The sequence below is a fragment of the Carica papaya genome, chromosome 1 (genome assembly GCF_054855325.1).
Source record: "Carica papaya isolate Zhongbai chromosome 1, ASM5485532v1, whole genome shotgun sequence".
Classification (NCBI taxonomy): domain Eukaryota; kingdom Viridiplantae; phylum Streptophyta; class Magnoliopsida; order Brassicales; family Caricaceae; genus Carica; species Carica papaya.
In genome coordinates this window covers 13,182,255-13,197,473 of record NC_142309.1, presented here as the reverse complement: position 1 = coordinate 13,197,473, position 15,219 = coordinate 13,182,255, and the positions used below count along the sequence as shown (strand labels likewise).

At 36.1% G+C, this 15,219-nt stretch overlaps 1 protein-coding gene across 4 annotated transcripts in view; it reads right to left on the bottom strand.

Annotated features, from left to right (window-relative positions):
• Positions 1-14,621, bottom strand: part of DRT101 (phosphoglucosamine mutase-like protein) — a 30,446-nt gene extending 15,825 nt beyond the window's left edge. Inside the window, exons 1-7 of one of the 4 annotated variants that reach the window (XM_088220125.1) lie at positions 14,380-14,621; positions 14,161-14,266; positions 13,810-14,072; positions 5,953-6,072; positions 4,516-4,658; positions 4,397-4,430; positions 4,182-4,231 (exon numbers count right to left, since the gene is read on the bottom strand). In XM_088220125.1, the coding sequence (XP_088076251.1) occupies positions 4,182-4,231; positions 4,397-4,430; positions 4,516-4,658; positions 5,953-6,072; positions 13,810-14,072; positions 14,161-14,221 (671 nt within the window). In that variant the 5' untranslated portion in view covers positions 14,222-14,266; positions 14,380-14,621. Of the gene's footprint in view, positions 1-4,181; positions 4,431-4,515; positions 4,659-5,952; positions 6,073-13,200; positions 13,235-13,809; positions 14,073-14,160; positions 14,267-14,379 lie in introns of those variants that run through there. The other 3 variants (XR_015819161.1, XM_022044461.2, XM_022044463.2) reach the window with 3 other exon arrangements.
• Between the last annotated feature and the right edge of the window lie 598 nt (positions 14,622-15,219).

Genomic DNA, 15,219 nt, shown 5'->3' with positions numbered 1-15,219 from the left:
CAGCTTAAAAGCCAGTTCCAAAGTTTTGAGAAGACCATAGAACTTTGGTGAAAGCTTCAGTTCCTGTTGAGTGGCTAAGGACATATAATGGTAACGATGAAGTCTCATAGTACCATATCATCAATAGCTGAAAGTAACCTCATGACGATAGCCTCGTATTGCATCTTTATAGCATATTAAACCTGAAGTGGATGACTCTGCAAATAAAACAAAAGCCTCTTCGAGTTTTCAATTCACAATCCACTACTTCCACCTCTGCAAGGCCTGGAGAATAATGAAGATGTCAAAATAGCAAAGGGAACGAATGCAGACCAAACAGAAACCTGCATTTTGATTGTAATACTTCGCCCATGGAAACCAATCCACCCATTTCTGAGGCTGTTTGCTGATAAAACAGTGGAATGTATTTCAGTACAATTGAATACTTCTGTTTGACCATCACTTTGCAGATGAGTAAGCTAAAGAAAAGCAGGGTCTCGTCCACTCAAGTGAAACAATTCAGTCAAAAATTAATATTGAAATTGATGTCCCAATCACTTCCCAAGGTCTCCACAAGCCATGCAATTTGAAATTATGATTAGAGAATGACCAAGCAGCATTTACTGCAGTATAGCGTCGAGAAAGAGGATGAAGTAAATATATTTGAAGAAGTAATCTACAGTAGGAATCCGACTTCTTGTAGAAGTCATATTTCTATACAAACTTATAGAGAAGAATAGATAACGTTCATAACTAGGATACTTTTTCCTTTTATGAGATTAATTTTGTATTTAGTTTTCTATTAAAACTTTCTAATTTTCTCCTATATATATATACATTTAGATATTGTAAATTAAGTGTAGAAAATCATAAAAGGAGTTTGTTTCATTTCTATTTGCTTGTTGTAGGAAAACCACCAAGTGGTTTAAGAGGATGCTCATAACCAAATATTGTTATCCCATACTCCCATAAAGTTGTTAGGAATTAGTTGTATTTCCTATTTATAAATAAGCACCTCATGATGAGAATAATAAGATAAGAAGAGAATTTTTCCATTCTCATAATTTTCATGGTATCAAAGTGACTCTGATCCAAAGCATCATTCCAACTGAGCCAAAATTACAGATGGCCACGTGTGAGCTACCGTCTTCTCCACCCGAGGTTTCCTTGGGTTCCTATCTTCCTGGACCCATCAACCATGGACTGGTTGAACAGTCTTCGTCATTCATTACCGAACACAAATTAAACGGCAACAACTATCTCCAGTGGTCGTCATCAGTGTTGTTGTTTATTTGGGGAAAAGGCCGAGATGAATACCTCATCAGCGAAATCGTACCACCACCAGCCAATGATCCGAATGATCGAACATGGAAAATTGAAAACAACATGGTTATGTCGTGGTTAGTGAATTCCGTGATACTCGAAATTGGGGAGAACTTTTTACTCTATGAAATCGCACACGAAATCTGGGAAGCTTCTCAGGAATTCTATTCCAGCAAGGACAATACTTCGGCCATCTTCAAGATTGAATCCACCCTTCATGACCTGCGACAAGGTGATTTAATTGTAACTCAATTTTATAACTCTCACTCGAAACTGGCAGTGTTTGAAGAATATCGTTGGAGTTGTCCTGAAGATGCCAAAGTCTTCAAATTGATTATTGAGTAGAAAAGAATCTTCAAGTTTCTAATGGGATTAAACAAGAATCTGGATGAGGTGCGAGGACGAGTATTAGGAATTAAACCATTACCGAGCGTCTGAGAAGTGTTCTTCGATATTCTTCGAGAAGAAAGCCGAAAGAAAGTGATAATGGGAGATACACAAAAAACCCACATGATCGAAAATGCTTCTGCACTTACAACCCGAATGCATGATTCCCGTGGGAAGAGAGGACGTCCATGGTGTGACAACTGCAAGAAACCAGGCCACCTATGCGAGAAGTGCTGGAAACTCCATGGAAAACCTGGTGACAGAAAATCCTCAAAATTTGAAACCCTCAACGACCACCAAGGAAACCATGCGACTGCTGAAGACACACCACTATTTGTTGTGGAAAGCAGCTCATTTAGTCCAGAGCAAATGGAAGCTCTTCAAAGGATGTTCTATCAGAAGAATCACCTTGGTAATGCATCGGTAGCACACAAAGGTAAAACTCTACTTGGTTTGTCAGCTTACTCCATAAAAAGACAAATGTGGATTGTAAACTCCAGGGCATCTGACCACATGACAGGTGATGTGTCACTGTTTCAGCAATATAGTCCATGTAAAGAGAGACTCACTCTAAAAATTGCCGACGGATCAATTTCTAAAGTGGCAGAAATGGGTTATATAGTTTTATCACCGTATTTGACCCTCCATTCAGTTCTATATGTCCCAAACTTCGACTGTAATCTCTTATCTGTTAGCGAATTTTCTGGAGACCTAATTTGTATTACTAAATTTGTCTCAAACTTGTGTGAATTTCAAGACTTGAATTCGGAGAGGACGATTGGTAATGCTAGGATGAATTCGGGGCTGTACCTTCTTTAAGCTGACGCCTCTAGAAGACAAATTCATAATGCAGTATATGCAAATTCTGTTTTTGTAAGTCATTCAAATAATGATCATGATATCATGTTGTGGCATTATTGACTAGGACACCCAAATTTCTAATACCTGAAATTTGATCAAGAATAAAAATTCACTTTCATTTCAATGTGAAATGTGTCAATTCTCTAAACATATTCGAGGTTCCTTTCCTAATCTATCATACAAATTCTCAAAACCATTTGCATTAATTCACAGTGATGTATGGGGACCTTCAGGGTCACTAACATTACCGGAACTAAGTGGTTTGTATTCTTCATTGATGACCATACTAGAATTACCTGGGTATTCCTCATGAGAGAAAATCTGAAGTTGAATCCATATTTCAGAAATTTAATACTATGATTCAAACTCAATTTCATACCACGATACAAGTGTTGAAATCTGATAACACATGTGAGTATTTTGAAACCACTTTCGGAAAATACTTTACTGAACAAGGCATTATCCACCAAATCTCGTGTCAATACCCCTCAGCAAGATGGCATAGCAAAAAGAAAAAACAGATATATTCTTAAGGTTTCTCGATCAATCATGTTTACCACTCATGTTCCTAAATATCTTTGGAAAGAGATAATACTCACATCTACATACTTAATAAACAGAATGTATTCCCGTATCCTACATTTCCAATCACCTTATAACCTCCTCTTACAAACTTTCCCTAAATCTCATGTTCTAAACACCCTTCCACTCAAAGTCTTTGGTTACTTAGCCTATGTTCATATCCATGCTCATCTCCGTGGGTTAAGATTCTAATAGGCTAGGGTTCTAGACAGAAGGCACAAGCTGGGTTTGACAGAGAGATAGGGTTCTGGACAGACGCCACAAGTGTTTCTAGCGTTCTAGTTTCGCGTTGGGTCACAATAGAGCAGTGTCGCGACTGGTGGTGCGAATCGTAGGGTTCGAAGATAGTGTCGTGGTTGTGAGTCGCGTCTGGTCGCAACAAAGAGCAATGTCACAACTAGTGGTGTGGCTCATCTGGTTCGCTCACGTCTAGTCATGTTGAAGGCCACCAAGAGAGTTGTGAACGGCAGTTGCTGCAAACTAGATTGGGCAATGAAGGCTAATCTTGATGGAGATGGCCGACTACGATGTCAGCTTGTGGTGGGGGTGGTTGGTCTGTGGTGGTTGGCAACTAGGGTTGTGGTGGTTGACAATGAAGGTTGGCCTCTCTAGGGTTTTCTTATTTCGACAATAAAAGTTGAATAGAGTTTGTATGGGATTTAGGATTTCTTAACCTAAAATTCTAATATTACGTTAAAAATAGTTTAATGTGTATTTTATTGAATATTATAACTTTATATATATAAGTTTTTAGAAAGAAAAAAATAATAATAAACAATTAATTACAATAAATTAGTGAAGATGTAAATTACCTTTATACTATTTAACCTAATTTACCCCCTCTTTAACAAAAACAAAAAGAAAGTTTAGAAATATTAAACTGAAAATTATTTCCTGCTTCTTCCTAAACCGGCTGCCTACCCCTAAATACCAACCCACAAGGTGGGCCCGTAACATCCAACTGACATGCCTGATTAATTTACATGGTGAAGGCATTGAGTCCGGAAAAAAGATAAAAACAAATGAAACATAGTGAAAGGATTGCTGACCTTTTCCCAACATCTTTGGACCCAAATCCACGCGGAATCACCTTTTCTTTCTGCACATAATCAGCACCGACTCCTTCATTCAGTATCCCTCCATCATTTCCACAATTACGAACCTCAATAGCTAAATTATTCAACATGTTGTTTAAAATCTCAAGTTTCTCTCCACCCACACCATTAGCACCATCCACAATCAGTTTATCATCCTCCTCATTTACCTTAATTCCATTTGGAGTCAAATCCATCAAACACCTGAACAATCATATAAAACCTTCAGCAAAGATACTATCATTGCAAATAAGATTTACTGTTAAGAACATTTATGGTGCAAACAAACCTGAATGAACTTGAAAGCTGCTCAAAGTAATTCTGTTCAGTTGCTTTCCATCCTTTATTTCTAGCACGAATCATCCAATGTAGTTGTGGAGTGGTTAAAACTCCAAAGTCAAGTACAGCTGCTCCAATAATCGAGTTAATTCCCTTCAAATGGACAACAAAAGGCAATGAATTAGAATCGCGTGTGAGATAAACAAACAAAACTAATGTTACAAAATAGTCAATATATCTATTCTTCACCAGGTTAAGAACAAATTCAAGGAGATTGAATCATAAGAACGTTCTTATATAAAAAGAAGGGAAAAAACATAGTTTCTGTTCCCTTTTTTAAAATAATTTTTTTTTTTTGTTCTTATGATTCGATCTCCTTTAGTTTGTTCTTAACCTGGGAAGAAATTGCTCTATGCTAAAGACGGTGAATTTGTTGAGAAGCAATCCGTGAAGCAACAGTTAACGACTTGGTAATTCTTGATCTTTTATCGAGTTTGATGTCTTTGCGAGAGAATAATTTAGAACCCAAAAAGGCTTGAAATCTAGATGTCTTTATAATGGATACAGCATCCAAGGGCAAATTTGCTTAATTTCTAAGGAGATGAATTTGGTGGGAAGACAACCATTGAAGAACAGTAAAAAACTTTGTGTTTCTTTTCTTGGTTGATGATCATCTCTGAATGTCTTTGAAGGAAGACTTGTCTAGATCCATGGAGAAGACCTGGAAACTTGATGTTTTTCTACAATTGATATAATGGCTTTTCTGCTTCTCGGAGGAGTATTTTATAGCAAACCTAGATTTAATTGCTTCAATGGCTTGATTGCAACCAAGAATTTGATTGATTGCTTGCTTGAATGATTGAGATCTCTTGTTTGCCTTAAGTCTTAGGAGGATGAGTTAGGAGGACAAGGCTACTCTTGCTTTGAGATAGGAATTGAAAAAATGAGGCTTGCACTTTCTCTCGGCTTGAGAGGTTTTAAAGATGATCAAGCTTGCTCTTATTGTGGCTTGGAAGGAAAGCTTGAAAGAGGAATCTTGTTCTTGTTCTTTCCCTGCAACCCTTTCTGCATTCTCCTTTACTTGAGTAGAAGACTTCCATTTGTAGAAATAGCTCAATGGCTAGAGCTTACTTAAAATGCTAGAATCAGTTAGGTGCTGATATGGATCCACTTGCAGGCCCACAATTTAAAGACTAATTTACTTAATAGGCCCATGTCTAACATAAGAAAAACCTATCAAAATAATTGGGTCCAAACTTTTATTTATTTAATCCCATTTAAACATGGGCTAAGCTCAATTAATCAATTATTTGTCTTGTAATTATTTTATTTGACCAATCAATTATTTTCATTTTTTTTATTCAAACAATATTTGGAGGGATTAATATAGTGTCTACCCTCAAGGAAATATGAGAAAAATAGAAAGAAAAAATAAAGACTTCTATACCTCTTTTGCAGCTTCAATGAGAGATTCTCCACTAGGCCTTGTGTCTCTCCCCAACCATACCTCTGCTGACAGCTTTCCCACTAATTGAATGTTTTCCTTCTTTATGAATTCTACAATCAACTGTTTGGACCAAAATAGTACTCAGTTCACAAACATTTATGAATGCAAATAGTCATGCTCATAGAATTTTGAAATTCTTATGACATTCCCAAGTTCATTAAAAGTGTTTTGTCCTATATTTGGTACCAAAAATTTGAGGAACATAACAGTAAAAAACCAAGAAAAAGAAAGAAACAAAATTGTTCTTTCTTTTTGGTGGAACAAATTTGTTCCAAAATTGTTTACTTGCATATGAATTTGTAATATAATTGATGCAAAATAGGGAACTTCTAAAATTAGCAAATTCCAATAATAGAAGATGAGTCAGAACCAATAAAGAAATATAAATGTTTTGAGAACTTAACTAAAAGAAATAGGAAGATTTTATAACTTTTGGAAAGTTTTATAATAAAGGAAAATAGAAAGATTTATTTTCCTATTTCCTAGATTTCTTATTTTCCTAATCTTTTCTATTTAATTTATTTTTCTATTTAATTAAAGAGTATTGATGGTTATATTCATACATTGAGATAATGTTTTGATTATTGAGATCCAAGATCTCCTAGTTTTCTCAATAAAAATTCTCTGAATTTGTATTGAAGCTCTCTTTGGCCTACATCAATTAATATGAAAGCCTAAACTTGACTCATCATGCTGTCCTTGTTAACTTATTCTAATTTCATAAAATAAAATCCTACTTCTACCCCCCTCCCCGAAAAAAAACCAATAAAAAATCTTAAGGACTAAAACAGCCGTCAGCAACAACAGGCAGGAGAAAAAAAAAACTGTCAGCCAACACAATCGCTAGCCACCAGCAGGAGGTGGTCAACACTGCCCCTGCCATTGGTCTCAAAGGGGTCCGATCGGCTGCTCCACCAAGTTTCAGCACCACAGAAACAAGAAAGTGCTCTACTCTCAGTTTGAAGTTACCCTTGCAGCTGCTTTACTGGAATCCATCCTTCCCAACAACCTGCAGTAACATCGACACTGGATCTGACATCACTCCTTTAGATGATTCCTTCACATAATATCCACTGTCAGAGGAACATTGAAAGCGGGCGCATGGGTGTCCCATGTGTTTGTCCTTGGGTTTTCTGACACACTGTTGACCTGTTCAAACAGATTTGGCCAATTTGGTTCGTCTTGTTTCGTTCAGCCACTCCAGACCCATTTTTTGTATTTTTCAAAACGATTCTTAAGGTTTTTAAACGTGCTCTTTCACTTTTTGAGATGAATTGGCTCGAGTTTTTTTCGTTATTCACTTTTACAAATTGATATTGGGTAAAGTGTGTTTAGTTTTAGAGGAGCATTTGATGAAGTTAAAATGTAAGTAGAGTTCTTTTAGTTACAGGTAGGTGATTCAATTACAAATAGTGATTTACGATATGTTTTATACAAAATTGTAGAGAAAATTAAAATCAATCAACATTCTGCAAAGTTACAAGCTTTTGTGACCTATAAACTTTACGAGGATGTTATTTGGACTCTACATTCTCTTCAAGGATATTACTTATATGATAAATGTTATCAAATGGAAATTTTTTTTTTGAAACAAAAAGCATACAAGGTGTATTAAAATAAAGGCACCAATAGGGTATCACTCATTTACAAGATATTTACAACTTTGTTAATATATTTATGACATTCTCAAAATCCTTTAACTTATAAATGTCATAAACAATAGAGAGCTAAAATAGTGTAATCATCTAACCCTAATTTTAAACATCTCACTTTCTATCCCCTCAAAACTTCTACTATTTCTCTCTTTTCAAATCATCCAAAAAATAGCCAAGAAATAAGCATTACAATTTTTTTTTTACATATCCCTTCTCAAGCCCAGATCTCATCCTTCACCAATCCCGCCATAACCTAGTTTATCATTAACAAACCATAAACCACTATCCATAGGTCGTATACCACCACACATCAAAGGAGAATATGATTGCAAGACTCTGCAGTCTTCTTGCACAAATAATAACTGTTCACCATTATTTTACCTCTTCTACATCTCTTCCCACTAGGTTATTATAAAAAAATTTAAACTTCTCATTCTTCTTCAATTTCTAAACAATCTGGTCCCTATTGTCATTAACATGCACTATGGACAGCAGAAATGATAACACTTCATATTTTTCAATCTCTTAATCATTAAGATTCTTGTTAGTATTCACTATCCACTCCCTGTTTCCATTCCCCTCTCTGTATGCATCCTCAACAAAGATATTTTTCAATTGTGCAATGGCAAATATCTGCGGGAATTAAAACTTAAGACTTCCTCTGCCAACCAACTCATCCAACCAAAATAAAATTCTATTCCCTTGCCTACCTTCCAATGATACATTCCTGAAATTTGTCTTCCCATGTTTATCTTCCTCCATAACCCCATCCCATGCAATCTAGTCACGTCTCTCATAGTCTCTCTTCTATCAATAATCCCCCAATGAGCATCACCAACTCTCTTCCACAACCTATCATCTTCCCTCATATACCTTCAAACTCATTTTTCTTGAAGAGTTAATATTCACCTCAATGAAGGATCTTAGTCCCAATCCCCCCTTGTTCCAAAGGTAACTTCACCTCCTCCCACTTCATTAGATGATATCTCTGTCAGAAGCTTTTAGCATGCTGTTTAATCTTGAGAAAAAAAGAGAGAGAGAAGAGAGAAATAGAAGAGAAATAGAGAGGAAAATCTGAGAAATAATTTTATTCTTTTTCCTTCCTTTTTTATAACATAAAAATAGAGTTTTTTATAAACTATAAGCAATTAAAACAGTTATTATCACGGCCGGAATCGATGCAGCTGTTGTTGTTATGAAGTAAATTCAAAACATTAACTCTAATTCTAACCCTAATTGATATTTACAAAAGACTAATTTACCCATTTTATTATTTGTACTTTTTTTTACTCTTAATATTCTGACAATATCCTCTCCTTCAACATCAACCTTATCCCCAAGGTTAAAATATACCTTATTATCATCATCATTATTATTATTACAACTAACTACTACATAGAGATATATATTTTTTTAAAGCAATTTTTTTATATATATGTGTTAATTACTATATATGTATATATCTTTTTTTCTTCTTTTGAAGCAGTTTTCTACTGCTTGTATCCCATAAAATCATTTTTCTATTATTATATATAGATGTATATATATATAAATATTTTTAGAGCAGCTTTCTACTGCTTCCGCCCTGTTGGAAAACAAATTTTCACAGATTGACCCCTCCACACCATCGACGCAGTCGTTGTCAGGCGTTGTAATCGCGTTACTGCAGTAACGTCTTCTTCTTCCACCTCTTCTTCTTCTGCTTTTCCTTTCCATATCAAAACCCATCTGGAGAACGAGAGACCTGCTGGTTTCCATCTTGATCTTGCGTGAGTTAAAGTGGAACCCGAGCAGAGCGTTTGGGAGGTAACTCTTTCTGGCTTGTTGGCCAAGGCAGATGAGGGAGAGACCTCTAGGGTGTTCATTCCTGGCCGCTATTGCTTGAGAAAGAAAGAGAAAGGGAACAAGTGAACTGGTTCGGTTCAAAATATTGGTTGGACCGATTCGAATAAGATAAGTTAGCGAATCTAGTTCGGTCTGTGTTGTTGGACCCGGTTCAATAACTGAACCAGTTTTAGGATTTATTTTTTTATCTGAACCCCAAATCTTTTCTTCTTCCTCATCACGCAAAAGAGGGGTCGGCTGGCCGTCAAGTGCAGGCCCTTAAGCCATCGGTCTTGGATTTTCCGGGAATGCCTCCACCAGACGTGCCAAGCTTTCTCCGATCCAGTTGGCGGATCTGCCATGGAGCATATCCGGGATCATGTTGAACTGCCGCCGCGATTCTTCCACAAACACAGTGAGTTTCAGGTCGATCTACTTCACGGTGATCACTTTTGGATTCTTCATCTCTGATACCACCTTGTCATAAACCTTTGACATGACTGTCTGATCTTGAAAAAGAAAGAGAGAGAAATAGAGAGGAAAATCTGAGAAATAGTTTTATTTTTTTTCCTTCTTTTTCTATAACGTAAAGATCAAGCTTTTTATAAACTATAAGCAATTAAAGCAACCACTATCACGACCGGAAACAATGTAGCGATGGTTGCTGTAAAGTAAATTCAAAATATTAACTCTAACCCTAACCCTAATTGATACTTGCAAAAAATTAATTTATTCCTTTCATTATTTATCTCTTCTTTTTACTCTTAATATCCTGACAATCTCTTTCTCCCCTCTTCATCACCCCAAAGAAAACGATATTGAATTGCTTCTAATTTTTTTGCTATCTTCACCGGTATTGTCAAAGTAAACAAATAATAAATAGGGAGATTAGTCCACGTGTTTTTTATTAGTGTTAACCTTCTATCCCTAGAAAAAAAAATTATCTTCCACCCTATTAAACTTCTTCCAAAAATCTTAATCACTGGTTTCTAAGACCTCATCTTTATATTTGGGCCCCAATGGGAGGCCAAGATACTTGATCGGAAGATCTATAGTTTTGCACGCCAATACCCCTAATAAGTCATACTCCTGCCTCTTATCGTCGATTCTTACCATTTCTGATTTTTTTTAGATTAATCAGTCTCGATATAGCTTGAAAGCACAAGAGAATATACCTTAAGTTTAATATCATCCTCTCCTTTGGTTGACAAAAAATGACGCGGGAGGATATGGGGAGGATCATTTTGACTCCTGGAACCTCAGCAAAACATGTAATTAGAAACTTAACCACCTAAATAAATTCCCCTACTTGAATCTACACCCACATATATGGTATGCAAAAACAAACAATAGGAAAATTAAAAAGAGGAAAAGAAATACGTCACTACTTATCCGATAACTCGATCTCAACTTCTCAGCTCAACAAGATTTCAGAAAGCTTTCTAATTTCAAAGAACTTGAAGACGTTAAGAAAATTAGTCAAAGCTAATTTTTAAAGAAAACACAAATCTTAATTTTATCAATTCTCAAAAGTTGTGTTTACAAAGTAAGAACTTAAGCCTTTGTATAGGATTTAGAATTCCTATCAGAATAAGCGTTTAAACTATAGCAACGAGGCTTTTATTTACTAATTCTAATCAGAATCGGATTTACAATTCCTACCCAAACTATAAGACTTAATCTAATTAGAAAACAAATACAAAAATATTAAAATAAGGAAATCTTATCTTAAGATAATTTAAAGTAATCAAAACAACTAAAATAATTAATAAAATAATATTTTCTTGTTATCCAAATCTTCAACTATCTTTATCTTTCTTTGACTTCAAAGTTGTCTAGAATTTCTCCTCCAATTTAGCATTTAAATCACATGGAAAGTCCCTTAAAATTGGAAAACTTTTAGCACTTGGAAAAGGAAGACAACTAGTCCAGAAGGACTTAGAAAAGTCTAGCTGCACAGGCAGCTAGCTGGGCACGCATGGGCAGTGTTCGGGTCGTGCGAGTGGGTGGCGTGAGTCGCGTGAACTTGCCACACGGCGCTCCTTCGGATGCGCGCGAGGTGTTGGGCGAGCGTTTGGCCTCCTGCGCACATGCGCATCTCGCGCGCATGCCTGCCGAGGTCCGTGCACATGCTCGTGCGTGCTAGGGCATGTGGAGCTACTTGTCCGCACATGCACAGTTGTTGTGCATGATAGTCACTTCTTGCAAGTTAGTGTTTGTGTTGTGGGGCGTGCGGGCGCTACTGCTCACACATCCTGCATGCTTGGCCGTGCTGGTGAGGGGCCTGCACGTGCAGTCTCCATGGCTCGCTCGTGTAAAGGCCCACACACGTATATGCCATGGGTATCCGTACCCACATCACATTTTGGGCTTCCTCTTGAGCCAGAATTCATGACCCGAGTCTTTCCTTAGTTGTAAGGTCGAATAACTTTCTGATTTTCCATCTTCTCTGATTCTGCCTTTTCTTAGGCCGAGGTTTAGATTCATTTAATCCTAATTTATTACCTTGGGTCTGTACATGGGTGGATTCAGCTTGATCACTTTCTGTCCAAGAACACTTACGAATATGTCCAGGAAGCTCATTGTAGTTTAACCTTTTCTGCCCTTCGTTGGTCACAAGGACCTCCTGTTCATCATTAGGTTTTTCCTCAGTTATTATTACATCAAAAAATCAAAGTGATATCAGCGAAGAAGAGATGAAAAACCTCCACCTGTTGTTCACATCTTCCCACCACCACTACTCTCAGCAATTCCAACTCCTTAGCCTTCTCTAACAATCTATTCAATGCTTCCATAACGATAATAAACAATAGAGGAGACAGTAGATCTCCCTATCGCAGACTTCTTAACATCTTAAAGAAAAAAGATTCTCCATTAATCAACACAGCAAAAGATGACATAGTAATACAAGAGTATATTTGTCAAGAAGCCACCTTCAGCGGTCTACTACAGAAGGAAGGATAGAAAAGGAAATTAATCCACAAGGAGAGGGGAAGTAAAATAGTCCTTTCACATGAACGGATTATGGTAACTGTTCACACCAAAATCCCTTTCCTGCTGCTCTCGCCACAACGTCCAGGTGGTTTCCGCCTCCTTTGCCGTTCGCCTTCATCAGTTGTAGCTTATAAATAGTCCCTTCATAAACGAATGTAAATTATCAAAATATAAAACGAATTACTTTAATAAAATTTATTTTCTTTCTCTGCTTTCTCTCTTTTTTCCTCTCAAGTCAAAAGTCATGAGCAAGGCTTCTGACAAGGTGGTATCACAGACATCCGAGCTGGGGGAGACCTATGCGTCAATGATGGCGCAAGCCAAATCTAAAGGAAAAGTAATAAGAAAGAATTAATAAGAAAGAAATATAAATATCCTTATAATCTCACTTTTAACATAATTTAGTCATTAAATAAAATACTTGGAGAATTTTCTCAATTTTATGGTTGTATGATACAATTATATCCTTAAGTGTGATACTTAAGACTATAAGTGCAATATCGAAGAAATCCTATGTGTGATGTCGAGGTCTTGACTCTACATTCATAAGAAGGCAAGTTAAGTCTAATTTTTCCTATATCAAATATTCTTAATTATAAGAAAAGAGAGGTTATCTTCCACCCCAAGTGATGCCCCTTTTGTAGGACAATACCCTTAAAAGATTATTACTCACTTGGGCTCAATAAAACACTAGCCTTAAAAGAAAGTGCCTTACCTGATACAAAATGTTGTACCACAACAAACGCCTCCTGAAAGGAAGAACATTTTCTCAACTCCACCAAAATAAGATGAGAAATCTTTTCTACACCAACTTAGTCCTCAATTAACAAAATGTATTAGGGCAATATATTCTTAACTGCAAATCTATAACTGGGTTGTCAAGGAACCAGGTTGCAACACGCAGCACTAATATATGATCAAAGTTGGAGTAAGACAAGCCAAAATTTGTCCATTCCAAGAAAACAAATTTTCTCCAGTGGAGAAAAGTGATATATCCACATGAACCTCTGAATCAATGTAGGATAGAAGATATTTCTGCATAAAAAGTAATAACAAGATTTTCTTATCCTGCTTTTTTTTGAGATAAAAGTGTAGAAATATATTGAAGATTTTCTTATCCTACATCATGAAGTAGGAGATGATGCCTTTCTATTTGTAGGACAAAATCTTACCTTTTTTTAAACTTTAAAAGAGAGAAATTGGTCATGGTACAACATGCATCAAATATGCATTTTCCCACCAACAACCATTTTAACAGCATTAAAAAATGCATATTCATATCTTTATGTTATATGCGCGTAAATATATTGAATGTATGACTAACCGAGACGAGAAGTTGAGGGGTGGAGGCATTCACGAGCTTATCGGCAAAGGGTTCCCAGTCCTGCGAAAGCATGCCACCATTTGGGTCAGCGACTTTGACACCGTTATCAGTGACTTTGTTGTGAGATGCGGTGATCATCAACCCAATGACAGATTGGGTTTTGAAGGATCGAAGGGCTGCCAGGATTCCCACTCTAAACACTGCTGATTGGAGGAGCGAGGCGTCCGCCCTAAAACCTGCTGTACCGTATGATAGCTTCACTCCTGCAAAAAAGTATTGGCAAAACCAATGCGTAAGACTTTGAATTTTGAAAATAGTGAATTATGGGAAAAGGAATGGAAGGGTAATTACCATGAGGAGGGGGAAAGAGAGCTGCGGATTTGAGAAGCAGAGAAACTTGTTCTTCGTTCATAGTGCTCCAAAGTTTTCAATTGGAGAGAGAGAAGGAGAAAGCAGTCTTGCAAGAAGAACACCAAAATGCACTTTAAAGAATGTCCAAATAAGAAGGTCCTATTGATTTTATACTAGGCAGAATCAGAGTTTCAAAATCCTAAATTATGCAGTACTTACTCTAGTATGAATCAAATGCCTAATTAGCATGGTTTCTGCATTTGATCAGAAATCAAAAGCCAGAGCTGCATGGCTCTGTATTACATGAAGAGACAGAGAGATGAAAAGCTTCATACTTTCCTCTTCGATCGTCTATCAAAGGCCACCACTAGGAATTTGCTTGGTTTCTGCATTGGATCTAGAGAGAGAGTTTTGAAAGTTAGGATTTTGCTGATTTTGTGTTTAAGGGCTGGGTTGGGCTCTGATAGGAGATAAGGGCAAATGTAATGGAAATAAGATTTATTGGGTTGGTCTTTTGGACTTGTAAATTGGGCATAAGGTTAAAACAAAAGAGATTAGAATGGTCTGAGTAAGACATAAACTTGTTTATAAAATGACCCTATTAATTGATTTTTACTAATGCGAACATGTCATAATCGTGATTACGGATAAAACTTCAGAAAATAATTTTATTTGTGAATTTTGTGTTTTGAAAATTTAGAATTATTACTGATATTATTGAAAGTAGAATCAAGTACTAAATCAATCTTTGAGATTTCAAGTTAAATAATAAAAAGTAGGAAGGTGCAATAGAAGTTACAATAGCAAACACACTAGTTGTTAAATTAATAAAATAGATGGTAAATTACCAAATTAATTATTTGATACTTGTTATAATTTAGTATGTAATATTTGTTTTTATTAAAAAAATTTAGTGACATTGTATGTTTATTTCAAACTTTCAGTTTTTTTTTTTTTACTTTTTAACAGAAATAGTTAAAGTAGTTAAATTATGTTTGGATACTTTAAAAAAAACTCAAAAATGATTTTAACTAATTAATTAAATTAATATATTAATAA